This window comes from Diceros bicornis, chromosome 29, assembly GCF_020826845.1.
Source record: "Diceros bicornis minor isolate mBicDic1 chromosome 29, mDicBic1.mat.cur, whole genome shotgun sequence".
Lineage (NCBI taxonomy): Eukaryota > Metazoa > Chordata > Mammalia > Perissodactyla > Rhinocerotidae > Diceros > Diceros bicornis.
Window position 1 is genome coordinate 16138072 of NC_080768.1, and position 23218 is coordinate 16161289.

Below are 23218 nucleotides of genomic sequence, written 5' to 3' on the forward strand. Positions count from 1 at the left end.
AGGACAGCCCCACTGGGCAGAATTCCTACCCCCTTCTCTTGCAGCATCTTGCATTTTCCCCTCTTTACAAGTTCCAAAGAAGTCTGTTCTTTCTGGGAAAAAAAACTCACTTCCCTGTAACTTGAGTCACCATCTTTTCTCCTCCTTTAGAGCCAAACTTCTGAACAAGTATCTGCTTTCCCCACCTTCACCTCCTCGCCACGCCCAGTCCACTGCCACTCCACCTGCAGAATCAAGCTCCCAGCTCCCAGGGGTGGTAAGACAGGCCAGGCTTTGGAGTTACACAGACCTGAGGTCAATGCCTGTCACTAGTTGCAGGATTTTATTTCACCTCTTTAAGCCTCTGTTAGGGCACTGCAGACAGCTGTAAACTGAGGACAATAATAGCACCCATGTCATAGGGATGATGTGGAGATGAAACAACATAAATACGCACCTGGCACTTATTATTAAATAAATGCTCGCTATTATCTAATGTCACCAATAAACCTCTGCTCTCCCAAATCTTGAGGGAACTTGAGGGAAAGGGACTTGACCTTTCCTCAAGTCACTTTCCCTCAACCCCATCCTTTGACATCCAACAGGAAGGCCTGTACTCTCCCTCTTGACAACTCGAACCATCTGACGTTGCTTCAATTCTCAACCTTCCTGATGGCACCTTCCTTCTTGCTGGCTTCCTCAGTGGTCCCTCTTCCATCTCCCCCTCCCTAATCATGCCCCACGTTTCTTTATTCCACTTCTTTTCCCTCAATTCCCTCAAAAGGAACTAAGTACAGAACATCTGAAGGAATTATGGAAATAATTGCCCACTTTTATGGGTTTCTTTTGTTAAGTTATTTTTCACTCATTCTGCTTCTAGGTTTCTTATGAAAGTAATGAGGTAGTCAGACTTGCATATATTTAAAAACCTAAATTTTTCTGATTTCTCAATAGAAGAACTCTAAGTGTTTCACATGATCTACAGTTTAATTAGTAGCAAGAGATACTTTTATCACTTTTCACTTGAGAAAACTATGACTCAGACTAAATTAATTTTCCAAGATCACACTACTTTTAGCTGAAGGAGAGATGATCTCAGGCTCTGGTCATGCAGCATGGTTCAATTCCAGCGTTTTCTGTCTTAATAAACCCTGTACCCTGCACTAATTCCAATGTAGATTGAGACAGAACTATTTTCAACATCGTTTTACTGCCCCCATCCCTACCTTGTATCCTGCACCACTTCTATAATGGAACAGTATATTCCACCAATAGAGACTAAGTCAGATTATTTTGAACATTGTTTTATTCCTCCCATCCCCACTTCAAAAAAATAACCTGTTGATTTCAAAGTCTTCAGTGCAAATCATCTCACTGGACCTATCACTCAGGAAGGACCATATAGTCAACTGTATGGTGAAATACAGCGCATCTCCCTGAAAGGTCTCCATCCAACAACAGGGATCTTCACTGTACTCAGTCGAAATTTTTGAAATGATTAAAACAGGAATATCTAAACATATATATATATATTTTTTTAAAAGCAAGGAACCCAAATTAAGAAAAGAGGTGAATAGTTCTCTATGGAACATGTGCATAGAGATCCTACAGGTCATGAACGGCCTTTGCCGACAGCATCTCCTGGTCCTCCAGGGTACCCACTCCTGCCCTGTCCCCCACCTTGCTGTCCCATAACCTGGCCAGGCTAATCCTGAACCAGCCTCCTCTTTCTGCTCCCTTCCTTACTTTAAACATAGGCTCTTGTGTAATCAAGTAGTCTTGGTTTCTAATTCTCTCATCTTGCCCCAAGAAAACCAAAAAAAAAGATTGTGCTTGGGTTCAGGCTCCTACATGGTGCATTTACTCTGCCAAATATTTATGCCCAAGAACCTTTTTTGTCAATACAGAATCCAAGGTTTGGTCTATAGCTTAAGGAATTTTAGGTGAAAGCAAATTGACACAAGAGAGCATTCAGGGGCAGGGGCTGCCTGCTTTAGACCTCTAAAATAATATATCTTTGGTTGGTCTCAAAGTTATGCTTGCTGGAAGGGTTTGGGGTAGTCCTGAGACAGAGAACCACCCATCCTTCTGCTCAAGCCCATTCTGTCTCATCCCTGTGCCATAGCCCCTTATCTAGATGTCTCTTGAGACCAAATATAATGGCCAAAAGACCATTTCCCATCCCCAACCCAACCCTCCACCCCCAGAAATCTCATAATCCATCTGTGCAAAGCCAGTCTCCTCGAAGCCAAATTTAAGGGCATCTCTAGGTCTCTCTATTAACAAAAATTTCAGGGTGACAGCTGGGCTTCATAAAAGTAGCTCAGGGAATTGCACACTCCACACCACAGAGGCCACGAACTCTAGCAAAGCAGGCTGAAGCTTCCTGCCTAGTCCTACAAACACTTTCCTTCCTTTCCTCCTCCTTCCTTGGAACTAGAGCATCTTCATTCTCTTCCTCCCTACTCTCACTGCAACTTCCCTTCTGACTTTTTTTCCTGGGTTCACTTTTCTCTTCGTCTTCTCCTTGGGTCTCTGTCTTCATCTCATATAGCTTCTCTCTTGGAGAAGGCATCTGTTTTTGGGGACTTCAATATCATTCTTGAGTAAATGACCACACATCTGCCCTCCAACCCTTGCCTGACCTCTGCGCCTGTTAGATTCAACTTTCTACCCAACATTTGCTTTAGAGGCTCTCATTCATTTCAAACTCAACATGTCCAAAGTTAAACTCGCCCTCTTCTCCACAAAACACACTCCACTCCCGACATTCCCCTCTATGAGGGTTGAAAACTCAGGGCCTCCTCTTTGATCCCCTCCTGTCTTCATCCTCCAGGTCCTCTTCCGTTCTCCAGAGGAATGTCTCCTCCTCCCGTTCCAGCTGCCACCATCTTCATCTAAACTTTCCACTGCAGTCTCTCCTCCCCTTCATTCCTTCCCATCACGGTGAGAAAGACCTCCCTTAAATATCAATTCCATCATGCTCCAGATCTTCCCCAAGGAGTTCAGCTGCACCTTTTTTCACAAAATCATCCACAGACATTATTAAGCCAGCCAGTTTTCAGACTGTGCTCTGAGCAGTCCCCTCAAGAGCTGCCAGGAGGGGAGGGAGGCACCAGAGCACGCAGGGCAAGCCCTTGAACTTGCTCCATCCAGGGCTGCTCTGATTTTATCTGTTTCTCAAGTGAGACCCTGGCATGTGTTTTCATCTGATTAAGGTTGAAAAACTGAAGACTTCTTTCAACCAATGGAGGGATTGCTCCAGTATCAGCCCTGACAGGTGGTCATTTGGCCTGTCTTTGGACAGCGACAGAGAACAGGTTTTTTAATCCCACAGCTCTATTAGAAAGTTCTGCTGAACCAATATCTCTGCTTTTCTGTAGCTTCTACCCAGAGGTAGAGGTCTGCATGCAGAACTAATACAGACCAGGCTGACTCTTTACCAAGTGAATTTAGAGGCCCTCCTTGATTATATTTTCTATCATAACACTGATGCTTTGATCTGGAAGCACCTCACAGTTTCAAAGCAAGTCTATTTCATCTGCAAACAATCCTACGAGGCAGGAAGTATTAATCTCTAATCCTCCCTACCTACACGTCTTTGTTTCCCATTGTTGCCTCACACAAACTCCTGCTCTCATTAAGCCAGTTTCCTGGCTCATCCAGTGAAGACCAGACAGCAACTCTGACCTCCAGACCTTCACTGACGATGCTCCTGGTGCTGAGGAATGACCCCCATTTTACTGAATCCATCCCTCCAGGCCTGGCTCAGATCCCACAGCTTCTGAAAGGCTGAGAGGCAATGAGTGCGGTGAAAGGGCATGGGATCTGGAGATGGACCAACCTGGATGAAGCAGTACAACCCTGGGAAAATTACTCAATTCCTTTTTGCCTCCATTTCCTCATATGCGAAAGAGAGAGAACCCGCCCATCACGGGGGGAACTAAATGAAGTAATAATTAGAGCTTAGAACTTGGTAGGGACTCAAAGATGTCAGCTACCACCGCTCTGCTTTACCTACTTCTATCCTTATTGATCTTGGCCTTGTGACATTTTTTGAAACACACATACATACTGATGACATGCCACCTAGTACTGCTCACTATTGTGTTTCTTATTCTTATTTCCTTAGATAGCCGTTTACCTCCACACAGGTGAGGCTTACATCATGTAAAACATGGCTCACTGAGTACATAGCATATACTCACAAAGAGAACATCAGAGAATACTGAGGCAGCATTTCCATAACTACTGCGTGTCCCACAGGCTTTGCATCTCTGGGTCTCAGGGAAGCTATTTGCTGAGGGAACGTACAGCATGGAGATAAATTGCCTGAGCGACCCAAGAAAAATGCCAACAGTTGGCTTGCATGTTCTGAGCATCCTTTGCTAGTTAAAACTTTAATTCAAGTTGAATTGAATAAAGATTGGGAAGAGCCTGTTTCAACAGCAAATTTTCATACCTAGTTACTATATACAAGTCAAATTTTCTCAGTGGAAGACACCTACCCAGTCTACCCAGTTGCATATTTGCACAGGACATATTAATTCAGAGCTTAGGTGTTTCCACATACAATAAAAAGTCATGTATTAATAGCTCAGTAGGGAGAAGGTCCTTTAACTATACAATTCCAGACGAGCTAGAGAGTTAATTTTGGAAACATTCTACAGAAACATCAAGTGAACACTCTGGCGTTAGCAGTCGTGAGCCACAGAACTTGGGAAGCCTAATGGCCTTATTCACGTTCTGCTGCTACACTGGAGGACAGATCCGAGTAGATTTAAATTCAGAAGTTAGGCTGTGCTTCTTTCTGAAGAACCATCTGCCTTTTGCTGAAGGAATAATGTCCCTCTGAGGGACAGGCTTCAGGTATTGACCATATCTTCATCATAGGAGGATTTCACAATGTACACATTGCTAGGATGGAACTTGACCCGTATGATTGTACCTAAGAGGAAAACCCTCACTTGCTTCCCTGGGCCAATATGGCCAAGCCCCACCCAGGGTTGTACCTTCCATGACGTGCCCATTTGAGAGGCCATGTGACTGCCATTGCTGATGTGACAGATGGCCTTTACTCACAAGAACACCACGTCATCAATTCTAAGATGCACATTTCCTGACATTTCCACATCCCTCAAACAGGATGTGTCTTATAATCAATTATGTGTCATGGTCTCATTGCAAGCAGTTTTTCTTGCTTAAAGATACATAAAATAATGGGTGTGTATTATAATCATTGGCACCTGATATTCAATGAAGTATGGTGGATATGTCTGAGCAAAGTTTGTTAAAAAGTGAACATCCATTACTCCATTCTTATTTCTCTATTAACTGAGATTATGAAATTGAATCTGCATTCTAATGTCAAACCCCCCACTCCCATCCAACATATAATATTTATTTATGCATCTATTTGGTCAACAAATACTCATGCATCTATTCAGCGATCAATAAGTATTAACTATCTGTTTTGTACCAGGCACTGAGCCAGATGCTGTGTAATATAGTCATACTTAAGATTATAGCAAATTCTTTGTGGGGCAGTTATCACATATTTTTGGGGAAGTTATACTTTTCTGCCTAAACAATACTAATCAAAATGTAGGCCCTAAAAAAATCCAAACTGTGAGAAATTTGATATGACTACTTACTAGGTTTTTCAATTGCAAAAAAAATAAATTTTTAAAAAAATGATGTAGGGGAAACCTATAGATTAAAAAACACATAAGAGATATATCCATAAAGTGCAATATGTGGACCTTATATGGCTCTTGATTCAAGTAAACAGACTGTAAAAAATTGTAACATTTATGAGACAAGTGGAGAGCTGAACACTGATGGGATATTTGATGATACTGAGGAATTATTGTTAATTTTTTCAGATGCAATAATGATTTAAAAATATATACTAAAATATTTATGGAAGAAGCAATATGATGTTTGGAATTTGCTTCAAAATATTGAGCTGAACTATGAAATTGTTTTTGTAAGTCAAAAACGGTTGAATATCTGTAATTTCACATTGCACGTAGGGAAGTGAGTGGAGGTGCTAAGGAAATAAAATTCACCATGAGTTGATTAATGTTGAAATTGGGGTGATGGTCTATGGAGTAAATTTTACTCATTTGTCTCCTTCCTGTACGCATAAAATTTTTCCACAATAAAAAGTTAAAACAAAATTAGACCTTAATACTGTGCTATATATAAAATAAGTCACAAACTAAAAACATTGAAAGTGAAACCAGAGGTTATCGTTGCTAAAACACTCTGCCTAAAATATTCATTTTCCATTGCAGACGTAAATATGCCTGAAACTTTACCAATTCATCTAAGTTTTCCCTCAAACTCTAACTACCTTCCCAAGTCTAATTTTACATGTGTAGTAAATTTCGTTGTATTTTTTCCAACTATTTTGACTAAGTGGCTTGTTTTTAAACATTGTGCTGCCTGGACAGTTTTGTTTTTACTTCAACAGTTATTCTAGATTAGAAGTCAGGATACTTGGCATCTCCTTTAAGTTCAGTTCTAAATAACCATGCGACCTTGGCCACATGTCTCACAGCCCTTGGGGCCCATGTCACTCAACTCTCTTGAGCCTCAGTTTCTTCATCTGCAAACAGAGCTCAGTTAACCTTAAGACAATCTTCTCTCTGATAGTTTATGGGTCTGAGACTGTCTGTTCTTTGCTTAGCAACTGAAGCTCATCCTCAATTTTACAAGGGATATTTGGCTAGTCTCTGGCTATTTAACAAAGGGTCTGAGACTGTCTGTTCTTCACTTAGCAACTGAAGCTCATCCTCAATTTTGCAAGGGATATTTGGCTAGTCTCTGGCTGTTTAACAAGGGCAACTCAATCTACACACAAAGATCCTCACACTGCAGGGGATTTCCGACTACATACCTACTGAAAAGCTCTCTCTCTCTCTCTCACACACACACACACACACACACACACACAACACATCCCTATGGAAAACCTTTGTGAGTTAGGAGAGTTGGTTCTATAGTGGAACAGAAAAAAACTACTGAGACCCATGCTAAGAGAGTGCTTGAACTAACCACCGTGTCCCCAACCTAATGGCCTGTCATGGAATATATATATATAAAATGAAGGTAAAACATTTTAATATAAGTATAAAATATTTAATATACTTTAAAATATATTTAATAGCGTGAAAATATACTTAATATTATGAGATAGTAGCTGGTTGCTGGAGCTTAGCTGGAACTCAGTGACCAGCTGGCAACAGTTGTGGGGACCAGATGGAGGCTTGAGCCTGTCAAGCTACGTGTGAACTTGTGACTTCATTCATAAATTGCTCAGTGAAACTGGGTGAAGCCGGGGATATGTGTACTTGAGTCCGCATGCCAAAGAGGAGACATGTAAAGCACATAAAACACAATAGAGGAAGAAAAAAGACTAAATACTTCACAGAGCTCACATTACTTGTTTTTAGGAGACAGAATATGAATCATTAATATGGTCACAACTTTGGCCTTCTCTCTGAACAACCAAAGATTACCTTGATGTGCTTAACTCGGTCTTCTTTTTCTGTCTTTGGTTTCTTTCCTATGGCAACAAAAAAATAGTTGTGGATTAATTCATGAAGAACATACAGAGAAACGTTTCCCCTAAGTTAAATTTTTTCTGAAACTCTCAATGAACCTTTAATCTGTACATGGTCAAAATTGCAAATGCTTCTTTTAATGCCTTTGGCGACCTGAGAGTCATTCTCCCCAGCCAGGTAAAGCAGAATTATCATCCACAGTGCGAACAGATATTCTATCCTTGGTGTGACTACAGATGTAGAAATAAAGAAATGACAAAGGCACTACAATACACACTGAGTGATCATATTTTAATCAGTAAACATCTTTGTCTACCTTTCTTAGAAGGTCGTTCAGATAAGGGCAACATGCGGTACACTCTGAAGGCGTTGTTTCCTTTCTTTATACTTCTGTCCTTGACTTCTTCAATATCAGGCAAGGAGTTCATGGCACATCGAAAATTCGCCTTCCATGTTTTGGGATCAGGTTTATCTACTCCTGGTTGATGCTTTCCTAAAAAAAATAGCCAAAAGAATTAACGTTATGGAAAAGAGAGAAAAAAATTAGATAGTGGGTAAAAATGTTTGGAAACAGGATTGCTGGCCAGGGAGTGCAGAGAATCCTTTCAGAATTCCAGGCTACACCTGTAGTGACCAATTGTCCTGGTTTGCCTGAGACTGAGAAGGTTCTTGGGATTCAGGAATTTTTGTTTTAAAATCTGGACGGTTCTGGGCAAACTGGGACAAGCTAGTCACCCTGGCTCTACCAAACAGCTTGAGAGAAAATTAAGAATGGCAGAAGAATGGAGAATCAATGTAAGTAACAGAAAGCTGGGAGGCTGGGAGGCTGACAGGCACAGATGATTGAATTATCTCCTTTTTGTCTGACTCTCAAATACTAAGTAAAAGTCCATTCTTGTACATAACTCCTTACTTAAATTTTGTTATAAATGAATATATTCTTGACTACCTTTTGGGGAGATAAATTCGACAGTTATTTACAGCTCCAGAACAAATAAATTCTATATTCCCCTAGTACATACATGGGGAACTTAATCAGAATACCACATTTGCAGGAAAATTAAGGACTAAGTTTCTACGGGATGGGTGGAGCCCTCTCTTCTGAGTGATGAAGTGTGTACACCATGTGTTCTGGATGTGCCTGGGGACAAGTCACAGGTTTTCCAGAGCTATCCTCATAAGGCCATAAGCCAGGAGATTTTATATGTGTAGTGAAACAAAAATAAACAATAGTTAATACTGTATTGTATAACTGAAATTTGCTAAGAGAGTAGAACTTAAATGTTCTCACCAAAAAAAAAAAAACAAACATAAAAATGTGAGGTGTTGGATGTGTTAATTAACTCGGTATCGGGGGGGATCTTTTCACAATATATACGTACGTATATCAAATCATCACGTCATACGCTTTAAATGTCTTATAATTTCACTCGTCAATTATACCTCAATTTAAAAAAAGAAAGCAGGAAAACAACAAAAAAACAAAAGCACCTGCCTCTATAATCAATGCAGGGGTTTTAATACCTGTATGGATTGCCCAGTTTCTAAAGAGCGGGGCATCTTTCTCCACATCCCACCCATGTCTAGCCGCGTGCATCCAGGGGATCTGAAAAATCTTCTTTTCCTGGGAAAAAAAAAAAGCAAATAAGAACTTAAGTTCTTAAGATTCTCCACTAAGTATCACTGGGTTTGTTAAGTGTCTACAGTAGAATCTACTATAAACCAAACCCACTTCCCCACTGGGCTCCAAATCTTGACAGTCTACCCAGGTAAGCTTCAGAGTCGTGCAGAGTCTGGCAGAACAGGAATGTATTCCAAGGTCAAAGGGGATGATTTGGGATATGCCAATGTGTTCTGTTATCTGGGCCACTTCTCTGTTGTGGGACCACAGATAACTGGCCACTTACTGCAACTTCAAATGCTTAGTCTTATCGTTTATTTCCATCATTGGTAAAGAGGAACTCCAGCTGCCTCGGGTAAATTAAAAATTAGGCAACTTTCCAAAATAACATCCATTTGTGCTGCTAAAGAGAGGTCAGGGGTATCTGAGGCCACTATCACAGAGACCAAATATCTCAATCTGCTTGTGTAGCCAATAGAAATAGAAGACTTTGTCTAATGTTCTAACTCCTATGTGTCTACTGCCCTGCATGAAATAGCAAGAATTACAAACAAAGATGTATCAAGTATGTGGAAATAATACTTCTTTTTTGGAGAAAAGTCCCTCAACACAATTCTTCTGATACCAGACTTTCCATCTCTCTTACAGCCCAAGAGGTAACTCAAAATTGCTTAAATCGACCCTGGCAACCACAAGATTAGAAACTAGTGCTTTGGAAACAAACTCACACTCATAGTAAAACTACATTTGTGAAACCTGGTTCAACCAGCTCTCCTGCCAACACCAGCGGTTGCTAAGGTCCCGTGGCACTTTACATCTGACCGCACACATTCACATGGTCTCAGTTTTGTTTTTTGCAACAACCTAATGAGTTACGTATATGTCATCATTTCCGCTTTACAGTTGAGGAGACTGACGAACGGAATTAAATTATTTAGTCAAGGAATTTATGGTAAGAAGTGTCTAAATTCAATCCCGAGGTCACGTGAGCCCATACCCAATCACTTAATCACATCACACATTGTCTCCCCGTGTTTAGATTTAGAAGAGTTCCTGTTTTATGACAGATCTGTTGACTTGGATTCTGCGGAGATTAAAGCCCAGGAAAACTGTATTTTTTTAAAGCTCTCAAGGTAGATCTGACAATTTCCAGGTATGAGGATCCCTACACAATCCACTGGGAAAGGAAAGGAAATGCCAGTAGGGATTTTTCACCACTTTGGTCTCACACAATGAAAGATAGACAGGGTCCCAACTGACCCAAAGGAGGGCTTGGTGCCTCTCCACAGAGCCACTTACAAAGCCTGATCTAAAAATATTTCAGAACATTTGAGAGTTCCCCAAAAACTGTTAGAAGGGAAAATTCTACTGTATTTAAACTCAGTTAATTAAGAAGAACTGAAAGCAAGAGACTTTTCCACAAACCCCTCCTTGTTCATTCTGTATCATCCACCGAGAGAGCAGGGTTTCAGGTGAGTCATTTTCAAAAGGGCAGTCACCACAAAGGGGCTGAGTGAAATTTTATTTTTTAATGTAGATGAAAATCAGAGAGCAAAATCACTTAATGCAGTTTTTGATGTTCACATGAAAATGGATTTATTTCGATAAAAGAACTTTTCCTGAAGTACACAAGCAGATTCTAAAGGTTTATGCTTAAAGATACAGACATTAAGAATTTGCTATTGTATTTATTTCTAGATCAAAGGGTTCTGGGGTGACACAATCTGAAATCCATCTCATAAGACACAACGTTGATTCTGATAAGTAGATCTTTTCAAGCACTTGCGTGAGCAGGCACGCATGCACGCATGTACGCATGCACACACACACCACCAAACCTGGTCTCACAGAAACCACGCCAAAATCATGGAACCACAAAAGTAATGACTGAACCTAGCAATTATCCACCATGGAGACTCTTGAAACGGACAAAGGACCTGAACAGACCTTTCTCCAATGAAGATAAATAAATGGCCAATAGCACATGAAAAGATGCTCAACATCACTAATCATTTGGGAAATGCAAATCAAACCAACGATATACCATTTCACACTCATTAGGATGACTAGAATTAAAAAAAAGGACAGAAAATAATAAGTGTTGATGAAAATGTGGAGAAACTGGAACCCTCATACATTGCTGGTGGGAATGTAAAATGGTGTAGCTGCTGTGAGAAATAGTTTGGCCGTTCCTCAAAAAGTTAAACACAATATTACCACATGACCCAGTAATTTCACTCTTGGATAAATACCCAAAGAATTACAAACAGGTGTTCAAACAAATATTTATACATGAATGTTCACAGCAACGCTACTCACAAGAGCCAAAAGCTCTAGCTAACAGCCCAAATGTCCATCAACTGATGAATGGATAAAGAAAATGTTGTATATGCATAAAATGGAATATTATTCAGCCACTAAAAGGAATGCAGTACTGACACATGCTATAACATGGATGAACCTTGAAAACATTAAGTGAAAGAAGCCTTACACAAAAGGCCACATGTTGAATAATTCCATTTATATGAAATATCCAGAAAAGGCATATCTCTAGAGACAGAAGGCATATTAGTGGTTGGCATGAACTAGGGGAAGGGGAAATAGGGAGTCACTACTTAATGAGTACAGTGTTTCCTTTTGAGGTGATAAAAAAATTTGGAATTAGATAGTGGTGATGGTTGCATAATATTGTGAATGTACTTAATGCCACTCAATGGTACACTTTAAAACGGTTAAAATAGTAAATTGAAAAAAAAAAAAGCTACATGTAACTTTTAACTAGTTTTTCATATTGCAAAAAAAAAGAAATACTAATAAATGCATCATACATATGTATTTTTAAAAAGACCATGTTGAAAGGTAAAGAAGGAGAAATTCATTTTAAAACTAAAAGAGATTCTGACCAGTAAACATTCTAGTCATAGATCATCGTGCTCTATGGGAGGGTGACGGCATTGCTCTGTGTCTGTGACATCAGTATGCACCATCAGAAGCCCTGAATGCCGAGTCCACACATATAGTGGCTGTATACACTGTGTACAGAAGGGCGGCACGTACCAAAGTCCACTCATGTTTACATATATACAGAGAGAACTCTGCCCCTCCGAGGGCAGGAGAGATAAGCACGGCTTGAGTTGAGAAGAACATTGAAGGTTATCTTGAGCAATGCAGAACAAATACACCTTGGCCTCAAGTGGAAACTAGCTTTCTTCCCTCTCTCTGCCTCTTCTTTCTCCCAATATTTATAAGACGGTCCAAGTTAGTTATGTTATTTTTGTTTGGACTCCTTACCCTGTTCTGAGATGGCCTGATATTTACACAAGCACAAGCTTGCTTTCAAACTGAACAGAAAGGAAAGGTCTGGAACTACCTGATGATCTCCTGTGCTTGGGGAGTGGCCTTGGCAACTGGGTCCAGACAGTTCTCCAACATGAAATAAGAACATCAATAAACAGAGTGGGAATCAATCAGAGCTAAGAGAGAAATGATGAACCTGGAGGTGGCTCCTTCCTCCCTCAAGAAATGGCCCAGGGAAACCAAAGCAAGCATTTGGACAGATCCAGAACTGACCTGGTCTCTTCAACAAGTCAGTGGCAAGAAGAAAAAAAAGGAAAGGGTTACTGTTTACAATCAGGAAAGACTTCGAGTCAGAACAACCAATACAACCTGTGGACCTTCTTGGAGTCTGACTGAACAAATCAACTGTAAAAAGATATTCTGGGAATATTCACAGCATTTTGAATATGAATGGGGCAGCTATGATATTAAAAATCATGATTAATTTTTTCCAATTGATAATGATATTGTGAATATATAAGAAAATATTCTTAAGTCTTATAGATGTACGCTGTCAGGGAGTTGCTTTAAAATATCACATACACACATACAGATTTAAAAAAATGTTAATAACTGTTAAATATAGATGTAAATTTTAAATCTAGATGGGAATTTGCTGTACTGTTCTTTTTAGTCATTAGGCTATTCAAACATACTATGTATATTTGCAAATACTCATAATATAGAGTAACTGGCCCAAGCCAAGACCCCATTCGTGAGCTAGTTATAATGCTGCTCTTCCAGACTTCCTCATTGCTCCGTCAGAGGAATCCAAAGGACCTATTTCATTACCACCCTCCTCCAAGTTTATTGTAAAAAGGAGATAGAAATAAATTTAAGGCAGTAACTAACCACCTATTTGTCTCTTACAAAGAATGTACTGGGTTTGACGGACCATCCGTTTGAGGAGACATATCACACTGCCAGTGTTCACAAGTCTAATTAACTTAACAGAACAAAAACACAGCCACCAATGTTGCTCCTCTTCAAGTATGCATCATTCATCCATTTATTCACAGAACAATATCACTTATAGGAAGATGCCCTGTGGGAGTATAGGTATGGAGAAAATGTCCTGACCCCATCCAAGGTCTACAGCGTCAGTGGTAGCACTGCTCGCAGGCACAAACACGGCCACATGCCCACTCTGGCTAGGCCCAGTCGGAGGCCTGTTTGACCAGGCCCCTCAGGCAGCCCATGGACTCCTGTGCCAGTGTTGTCCTGAGAGGCACCATCTGCTACAGCCAAGGGCACGTTCTCTTCCTTTCAGCCTGGCTCATGCCCAGTGCCAGCAGAGGAGCCAGACAAGGTGGCGGAGGGGTCTCCTTTTCCTCCCTGCTAGGGAAGACAACTCATGAGCCAAGAGCCTGTTGAGTGAAGCTCAGCAGTAAGGGCCACCTGAGAGGAGCTAAGTTGTCACCTGCACAAAGAGGAATCCATTTACTTTCAGAAAAATAAAGAAAAGGTGTTTCAATGGAGAGTCGCAGTAAGGAAACAGCCCTAAGAGGGCTTCCTTGAGCTGTTGTAACAAATTGCCACAAACTGGGCAGCTTACAACCACAGAAATTTATTCTGTCTCAGTTCTGAGGGTCAGAAATCCAAAATCAATATGTCAGCAGGGCTGCGTTCCCTTCAAAGGCTCTAAGGAGAATCTTCCTTGCCTCATCCAGCTTCTGCTGTTCCAGGCATTCTGTGGCTTACAGCAGCATCACTCCAATCTCTGCCTTCTTCTTCACATGGCCTCCTCCTCTTTGTGTGTCTTTTCTTCTGTCTCTTATAAGGACACTTGTCATTGGCTTGGCCCAGCTGGATAATCCAGGATGATCTCATCTGGAGATCCTTAACTTAATTACATCTGCAAAGACCCTTTTTCCAAATAAGTTCACATCCACAGGTTCTGGGGGTTAGGATCTGGATATATCCTTTGAGGGACCACAATTCAACCCACGACAGAGGAAAACTAACTGCAGCATATCAAGTGCCTACTCGGTACAGGAGACACAATGATGTAAGGTCGCCACAGCATCAAACCAGCCAAAATGGGTAGATGTGTTTTTAAAAAAAGAAAAAGAAAAAACAAACAACTTACTTCTCTTCAGAATTCAAGAACACCTGCTTTAATTTCATACTCTAAATCAATATAGGCAATGTTATCTTGTTCTTCAAAATATAATCCTACTTAACTTCTCTCTGCCTTGGTTTCCTTGTCTGTAAAATGGAAAAAATAAGAGTATCTACCCCATAGACGGGATTATGTGAGTTAATGCATGTGTCTGCTTAGAGGAGTACCTGGCACTTAACAAATATTAGTTTTATGATTATGATTATGATTATCATTGTTATTGAGTACGCTATGTCTCTTCAACTTTCCTTGACTATCATCTCCCCTTTCTTACACCTCCACATGCATCCCAGGAAACCAAATAGGCGAAGGTGCAACCTGATTTCTTGTTTGTTTCTTTGGAAGAGGGTAATTACAAAGCCCCTCCAGGATACAAATATAAAATACTATAGATATAGCAAGCCTAGAAAAAACATATTTTTTGCCATAAGACCTTAAGATATATGACAAGTCACATGAAATGAGCACATGGTTTATTTATTTCTATTTATTTCGTACCCTGCCTTGTTTCAGAAAGGAATCAAACAGATACTTTCAAATACAATACCATTAATTTAAAAATAAGTGGATGAAGGAAAAATCACAAAAATAAATAAAATCTGAGAGATATCTGAAAAGATAAAATGAAGCCAGGAGTGATATATAACATAAAAAAATTATGCTGCAATATTCTGTACACTCATTAGAAGCGGGCCACAATCTGGCTCTAAGCTCTCGAGCACGTGATACAAAGATAAAGCCTGACCAGCTAAATTATTCATCGTGTCCTTAAGATTAAAAATGAGGGGGAAGGTAAAAGAGGAAAAAGAAATATGCCCAGAAGAATTATAATCTTCTTGGTAGTATGAAAGAAACCTCTCTCTTGGGCCCTCTTAAAGAAGGCATGATATATTATATTTAGTTGCTTTCCTAGATTATAACCATATATTTCAGGAGTTCTTCATTTTTACAGACACTATCTTTCTGTTTCACACCTAACAGGCAGGCTCAATTAAATTGAGAGTTTAGGGGTTGATAAAGTAAGAGAGCATTTATGTATATATGGAGGCAGGAGGTAGGTGCTTGTAAATGATAACTACTACTTTTTTAGGATGGGTAGGCACACAAACAGGGCTCCACGATAAAGATAAAGAGAAGACATCTTTTAAATGAAAACGAAAGTTTTCTTTACACAGAGAATACTGAAAAGAAAATCAGTAGGCTCCATTGCCAACAGAAAGTCTTAGAGTTGCCATGGCTTCTCATTCTAGAAAGCCAGGAGAAGCAAGAAAGTACTCAGAGGGGAAGAGGTAGGAGTCATTAAAGAAAAACACAGCAAGAAGTTTCTCATCAACAGTCATCCAAATACCAAAGGTGAGCTCCAACTGTCAACTCATGGGCGAGGCTACAGTCAGAGAAGATGATAAAAGCCTTCTTTATACGATAACTTGACGTTTTTACCATCATTTTTGGTTGGTTGAGATTTGTAATTAACAAGCATAAGATTTTGAACACCAAGAACAGTTTTACTTTTGGCGGTCCGCGTGCTTGTGTTTCTAGTAAGGATCTCTCTCTCTCCCCCCGACACACACACACATATATAGACACTCACAGGCACCTAGTGCACTTACCTTGTTAAGCCACTTTAGCCCTGGTATCGTGTTTGAGTTTATCTGTTCCTCCAGCCACGGGCGCATCCGCATCCTTTCCACTGGCATTGTACCCTTTTGCAGAAGAGAGACACAACATTAGGCATATCTGCTGCCGACTGTCAGGTCTGCACTATCAAGTTCTGCACCCCAGCCTGAGCTTCTCCCATTATTCCTGTCCTCAAAACCCAACAGCTTATGTGCACATGGGGATTGGGGGGCTAGGGGAGCATGTTGAGGGGCTTTGCCCTAGAGCCACCGGCCCCATCTTGAGCACTCTGCTCATCCTGAGGAGCTGCCTCAGTGGAGCAATGGTACAGGCCAAGCCTGCTCTGGGCTGAGAGGGTCCCATGGACATAGGAGGTCTATGGAATCTCATCTAGCCAGAGGGCCCAGACACCTCTGAGTCACCTTGCCTAAAGCTAGGTCTACCCTCTCCTAACCTGGCTGTGTTTACAGCAGACACCTTCAATGTATCAGGCATTCAGAGTACCTTTGGATATTATCCTTCCAATAACCAAGGTGGACAGAGAAAACAGTTGTGGGAAAGAGCGACTATAACCAACTCATTTCTTTTGCGTATCTGGGTTATAGAAGTGCTTTGAACCCCCCAATATTGGCACTTTAAAGCTCTAAAGGAATCAATTCATTTGGTTCCAAGGTCTTTCACTAACTAGCCATTCCCTCCTGACCTTCTATCTCCCTTCAGAGCGCACCAACCTCCTGCTCCAGCTTCAGCTTTGCTTTCACGTCAATGCATTCTCTTCACCCCCTCAAGGATCTTTCTTCCCTGCCACCCTCCCCCTCCGACATGACATCATCCTCCCTTTTCCTTTAACTTACTTTCCCTCTGAAAATCATTTCACAGTCTAAACACCTTTCCTCTACCAGCGCACATAATGCCTCTCCCCTCCTTCCAGATACATTTCTAGATGGTCTTTCCCTTGTCCACCTAAGTATATCCAGAGTGGAATCACTAACAAAGTTTGTCTACCACTCATCGTCATGCTATTTACGCGTAAATTTAAATTTAATGCGGGATTCAAAAGCCAAGATGATATCGATGCAAGCCTCCATTCTATAGGACTTCATGGACAGTGTGACATAATCCTCTTTTCAACCCTTAGCTGTCTCTTCTTTATTTCACTCATCTCCTCCCCCAAAAATGAGCTCTGAAAATTCTATTCAGATGAATTTAGGCTGAGATCAAAGTCTCAATAACTCTCTCCTCCAGCCCGCAAAGGAATTCCCCTCTCCTCTATGCCCTGCCCCCAGCTCAGGCCAGAGTGCAAGCATCATTACGTGAACCACTTGGGGCTGCACCCTTTGCCTGTAGAGCCTAATTAAACTCTAGAACTAAATTCTGGAACCCGCCTTTCCCTTGTGCATCTTGCCCATTTCTGATCCACTCACTGTTGCAGACGCCTCCTGCTCCTTGCTCGTCCCGTGCCCTCTGCTCCTCTTTCCTGGGCCTTGCCAATCCTTACCCATCCTCCAAGACCCAACCTCCACTCTCCTTCTCCACAAGCCTTCCCGGACCACTCCAGCCCGAAAGAATCCTCCTCCTCCAACTCCCACAATACTCACTGGTCTTATTCTGCTCATTTGAAAAGCAAACAGTGCTTTACGGCAGCTTTCTGTACTGTCTTTATTCTTATCTAACTCTCACCTTAACCATGAACTTTTCAGCTGTGTATACCCTCTCTTTCTAACCAAATGGTAAGTTCTTTGACAGTGGGAATTCCACCTCTTATAGGTCTTTTTATAATCCTACAAAGCCCAAATGCAGCCTTCCACCCAGGAGACGTTCAACACAAGAACCAGGCCAGTTCTGAAGATCAGCCAAGGTGGTTACCCCTGCAGGCTGGCTCCGTCCACTCATCTGGTGGCTTCAGGCCACCATTCTTTGAGACGAGTAATAGGAACCTCAAGGACAGTCCAAAGGACATGGAACGGCCACAAGGAGCCCCAAATATAGCTGCTCTTAGTGGTTCTCAAGTCGTTCCACTCACTCATTCATTCAGCCACCCATTCAAAGATCATTCATTGAGAATGATATTCCAGGAAGAGGAAAAGGTAAGACACTCCCTGCCATCTAGAAACTCCTAGTCTAATAGGAGACAGGAAAGAAGATAATTAACACATGAAGAGTTCTGTGTACAGAATGATAAGGAGTTACAGAAGAGTTGTGGGCTGCTGGGAAAAGCTGTCCACAGAAGACCCCACTGGGTGACTGACCACTGTGAGGGCTCCACTCAACAGGCTGGTGACCACCAACCCAGTCAGATCCTCTCTCTTAAGAAGATCTCAAGACACAGAGAAGGGCAGCTAAGTCTGGAGCGGTAAAGAAAGTAGAGGGAGGGGCAGAAGTAGGAATAGGTACGTAGTCATGAGCTCTTCTGTGGGGACAACATGACAAGCAGAACTGCTACGGGTCACTACCGTTGCTGCTCTGCCTAAACTTAGCAACGAAAAAACAACGGGGATGCATAAATGGCCCTGCTTCCCATTTGTCATTATAATAATATGATATTTCCTCCCACGTTTTTTTCACAAACAACTCATTTGGAAAAAAGGTCACCAGAAATATTTCAAAGCTTCCTGTCTTTAAAATTAGAGCCTATGTGGGGAGATACAATCAACTCTCATTATTTGGGGGTTCCATATTTGCAAATTCACCTACTCACTGAAATTTATTTGTAAGGCCCAGACCAATCCTTGGGGTGCTTTCATGGTCATTCAGAGACATGCACAGAGAGGGGAAAAATTGGAGTCGTCCAATGTACACATTCCTAGCTGAGGTGGAACAAGGAGACATTCTGCCTTCTTATTTCAGCTCTCACACTGTAAACAAGTGTCCTATTTATGGTCTATTTAGTGCAACATTTTTTGAATTTTTGTGCATTTTGTTGGTGATTTTGCTGATTAAAATGGGCCTCCAGAGTGGTGTGTCTGAAGTGCAGCCTAGCGTTCCTAAACGCAAGAAAGCTAGGGTGTGCCCTATGGAGAAAATACGTGTGTTAGATAAGGTTCTTTCAGGCGTGAGCTAGTGTTGTCGGCTGTGAGTTCAATGTTAACAAAACAACAGTATATAACAAAGAGTCTTTAAACAGAAACATAAAACAAGATTATGTATTGATTGATGAAAGTGTGACTAGAGGCTAATGGGACCCTAATGTCCTTATAAGGAGGGAAATTTGGACACAGACCCACACAGAGGGACCGCCGTGTGAAGACACAGACCCAAGAGGGAAGATAGCCATGTGCAGACAGAAGCAGAGACTGGAGTGATGCTGCCACAAGCCAAGGGGTTCCTGGAGCCAGCAGAAGCTGAAGAGCCATAAAATGATGCTCCTCTAGAGGCTTCAGAGAAGAAAAGCCCTACGGACACTTCAGTTTGGGACTTCTAGCCTCCAGAACTGTGAGAAAATAAATTTTTGTTGTTTAAGCCCAGGAAACTAATACAGAAGGTACTCTGAGGGCAGGAAACAGGGCCCCAACCTAGACTACAGGTGAAGGAAGGCATCCTAAGGCATGAGAAGAAGACAAGACACTGTAAAGGCCCCGGGGCAGAAGGACCAGCTGCTAGAAGGTAGTCAACAACAGGGAGGATGCCAGAGACAGGCTGACCTCCATCAGTCTCAGTGCGTCAGATTCTGCTGCATCATTGTTGGTCCATTCTTATTTACATACTATGACTTTCTAACAAAACCAAACCTCAAAGTTTACCGCTTACCTAGCCAAAATACCATGGAAATCACACATGGAAAAAGCTTCCTACGTCTTTAATCAGGGCAGTCCTTAATTATAAGCAGATTCTTAGGAAAAGCAAATATAGCAAGTATCTTATCAGAGTAGGGCAAACTCTGTTATAAAGGGCTTCACCTATTTCAGGTTCTATGTTTTTTTTTTTTTAAATAGCTAGGACATCCCCGATGATACACAATGAAAAGCTAACCCTGGTATGTGAAGGTACTTCCTCTTTTTCATTTGATTTTATGGCCTGGCCCCACCTCCCACACACTGAACAGGTAATGAATTACCAGTGGTCTTGCCACATGATACAGAAGAAAAAGGTTGCTGTTTGACATACATTTCTCAGGACCATCAGAGGTTGAGTATGCGTCCTTACTTCTGTGAAAGAAAGCAAAAGTGGAATTCTGCACTGAGCCTAGCACCAGAAACTCGTCATTTAGTTTGATGCTAAAAATAAATTATATTTCCAGAGATTAAAAAGCTGGGATGACAGTCCCAGAGGGTCAGAGGACTGAGTACTGAGAAAAGATGCTTACGCGGCATGATTTTCTAGCTTCCATCAATGAAATTCAAAGTGATAGATTGGCCTTCCTTCTGTAAGGCAAGTTTCCCACAGTCACCAACACCCAGACCACAGGACACTTGAACAGAGTTGAAGAAGGCATGGAACTAGGTAGAGAAGACACAGAGGTGCTCTTTTCACCAAGAGAACCAAAATACACCAGAAATCGGGACACTTGTGTTCCAGTCCTGACTTTGCCATCCCTAGCATGTATCCTTGAGCCGTCACTCAACCTCTCTGGTCCAGACCTTGATCATTCAGAAAAATGAGAGATTTCAAAAAGATAATTTCTGCGGTTATGTATGATTCTAGGAACCCTTTTGTAACATGAAGGCTCGTAAGCCGATTTACCTTTTTTGTAAGCTTCTATTCTTGTACGGTTGTTTTGAAAGTTAAATGCTAAAATTTTATGGTTCTATAAACCTAAAATATGAAGCATCTACCTTCAAGCCTGACAGAAGGCACTTTCTAAAATCAGCTATCATTACAACTCTGAGATTTGGGATTGGGATCATCTTCAAAACCATGGCACGGGGCTATAAATCAATTCAGTACATGGCGAGTATTTAGAATATTACTGGTGCCAGGGATGCTGCATAACGGCATGCAAGCTGTTCACCGTGATTCACAGGACATAAATCACGTCCCCCATGAAGCTGACAATGCTGTGGTCCTGGTTAGTGTCATTAACAGTGATCCTCAATATTAACAGCAATAACTTTGGAAGTTTGGATCTTGGCATAGTCATAGCAATGGCTACTATTTACTGGGCACTTACTATATGGTAGGCATTAAAACCAGGGTTTTCTATGAGTTTTTCATTTAACTCTTACAAGCCTAGGAGGTCGGGAGTTCATTACCCCATATTACAGATGAGAGGATAGGTTAGGGAACTGCTCAAGGGCGCTCTGCTGTTAAGTAGGGGAGCCGCCGCTCATCCAGGTCCGTCTGAAATGCCTAGGCTCAGAAACCCTAACCTCTGCTTTCAGCTTACTTTAGAAAGCATTCAGTTATGACGGCCTTAACTCTTCTGCTTACTGAGCCTTTCCCAACTCCCCTCTGTTTTGCATTCTACTGACACATTAATCTTCCTAAAATACTACTTAAATCATGTTAACGTTCCCTGTTAAACATCCCTGCCGGATTTAAGATAATAAAAACCCTTGGCTGAGAGGAGGGTTCTTCTGGTAATAGCACAATAGGTAATTCAGACCTAACTCCCATGGTGGAGAACTAAGAAACGCGGACAAAATATGTTTTTAAAAATATGTTTAAAAGCATCAGAGAACTAACAAGGTAGTAAAGAACTAGGAGGCAAGATCTGGGAGAAAAAAGAAACCCAGGAAGGTCAAGCCTGCCATTTGAGACAGTTCTTCTCCTAGTCTAGAGGCAGCTGCTGATTCCAGAAGAGGAGGCTGCAGAGAATAGAAGCTGAGCAGAGTTTTTGACACATTAGGGTGACTAGTGGGACCAGAATTGAAGACGAGGACCCAGCTAGGAAAGGAAAGTCCTAGAAACCACTCCCTCCAAGCTTTGTAAGGGATAAAACTAGATCTTAGCAGCCTCAGTATATGATTTTTTTCTTTCCTTATTAAGTCAAGAACTTTCACCTTTTCACTTAAAGGAAGTACTTTATGGCTTCTCTTTGGCATATCTGAATTGCCAGCATCACTACTCTTGCACTTTTGGACCATTATTAAGTAAACAACGGTTACTTGAACACAAGCACTGCAATACTGTGACGGTCAATCTGATAACCGAGAAGGCTACTAAGTGACTAACAGGTGGCTGGCGTGTACAGCGTGAATACACTGGACAAAGGGATGATTCACGTCCCTGGGATGAAGCAGAACAGCACAAGATTTCATCACACTACTCAGAACGGCACGCAATTTAAAACTTATGAATTGTTTATTTCTGGAATTTTCCATTTAATGTTTTTGAACTGCAGTTGACCACAGGTAACTGAAACCGGGAAAGTGAAACTGTGGATGAGGGAGAGCTACTATACAGATAGCAAATGTTTTCAGATGTAGTCTTTAAAACAGCTATGCCTAATATGTTCAAGGAAGTAAAAGACAAAAGATGGAAAATTTGGCAGAGAACTGGAGACTTTAAAAAAATAGAGATTCTAAAGCTAAAGGAGAAATAATTAAAATTAAAAACTCAATGGATGGGTTTACCAATAGATTAGACACCACAGGAAAAAAACAATAAGTGAACCAGAAGACAGGTCAGAAGAAAATAAACAGAATGAAGCCCTTAGAGACAAAAGGTAGAAAATGTAAAAAAAAAAAACATAAAATCCACTGGAGATTTTATTTTCGACCTAAAAAGGTCCAAAGTATGGGTAGTTTGAAGTTCCACGACGACAAGATAAAGAATGAGGCAGAAGCAATATCTGAAGAGGCAATGACCAATTATCTTCCAACCACAGATTTAATAATTATAGTTATGTGCTGCATAATGATATTTTGGTCAATGACACACCACATACGTGACAGTGGTCCCATAAGATTAGTACCATATAGCTTAGGTGTATACTAGGCTATACTATCTAGGTTTGTGTAAGTATACGCTGTGTTGTTCACACAATGACAAAATCACCTAACAACGCATTTCTCAGAATGTTTCCCCGTTGTT

General features: G+C 41.2%; 1 protein-coding gene across 5 annotated transcripts in view; it reads right to left on the reverse strand.

Moving 5' to 3' along the window:
- IRF2 (interferon regulatory factor 2) overlaps positions 1-23218 on the reverse strand; it is an 80601-nt gene that overhangs the window by 21942 nt on the left and 35441 nt on the right. For all 5 annotated transcript variants that reach the window (XM_058524967.1, XM_058524968.1, XM_058524966.1 and 2 more), the window contains exons 2-5: positions 16240-16332; positions 9075-9174; positions 7867-8043; positions 7506-7552 (exon numbers count right to left, since the gene is read on the reverse strand). In XM_058524967.1, coding sequence (XP_058380950.1) covers positions 7506-7552; positions 7867-8043; positions 9075-9174; positions 16240-16326 — 411 coding nt within the window. In that variant the 5' untranslated portion in view covers positions 16327-16332. The remainder of the gene's footprint in view (positions 1-7505; positions 7553-7866; positions 8044-9074; positions 9175-16239; positions 16333-23218) is intronic.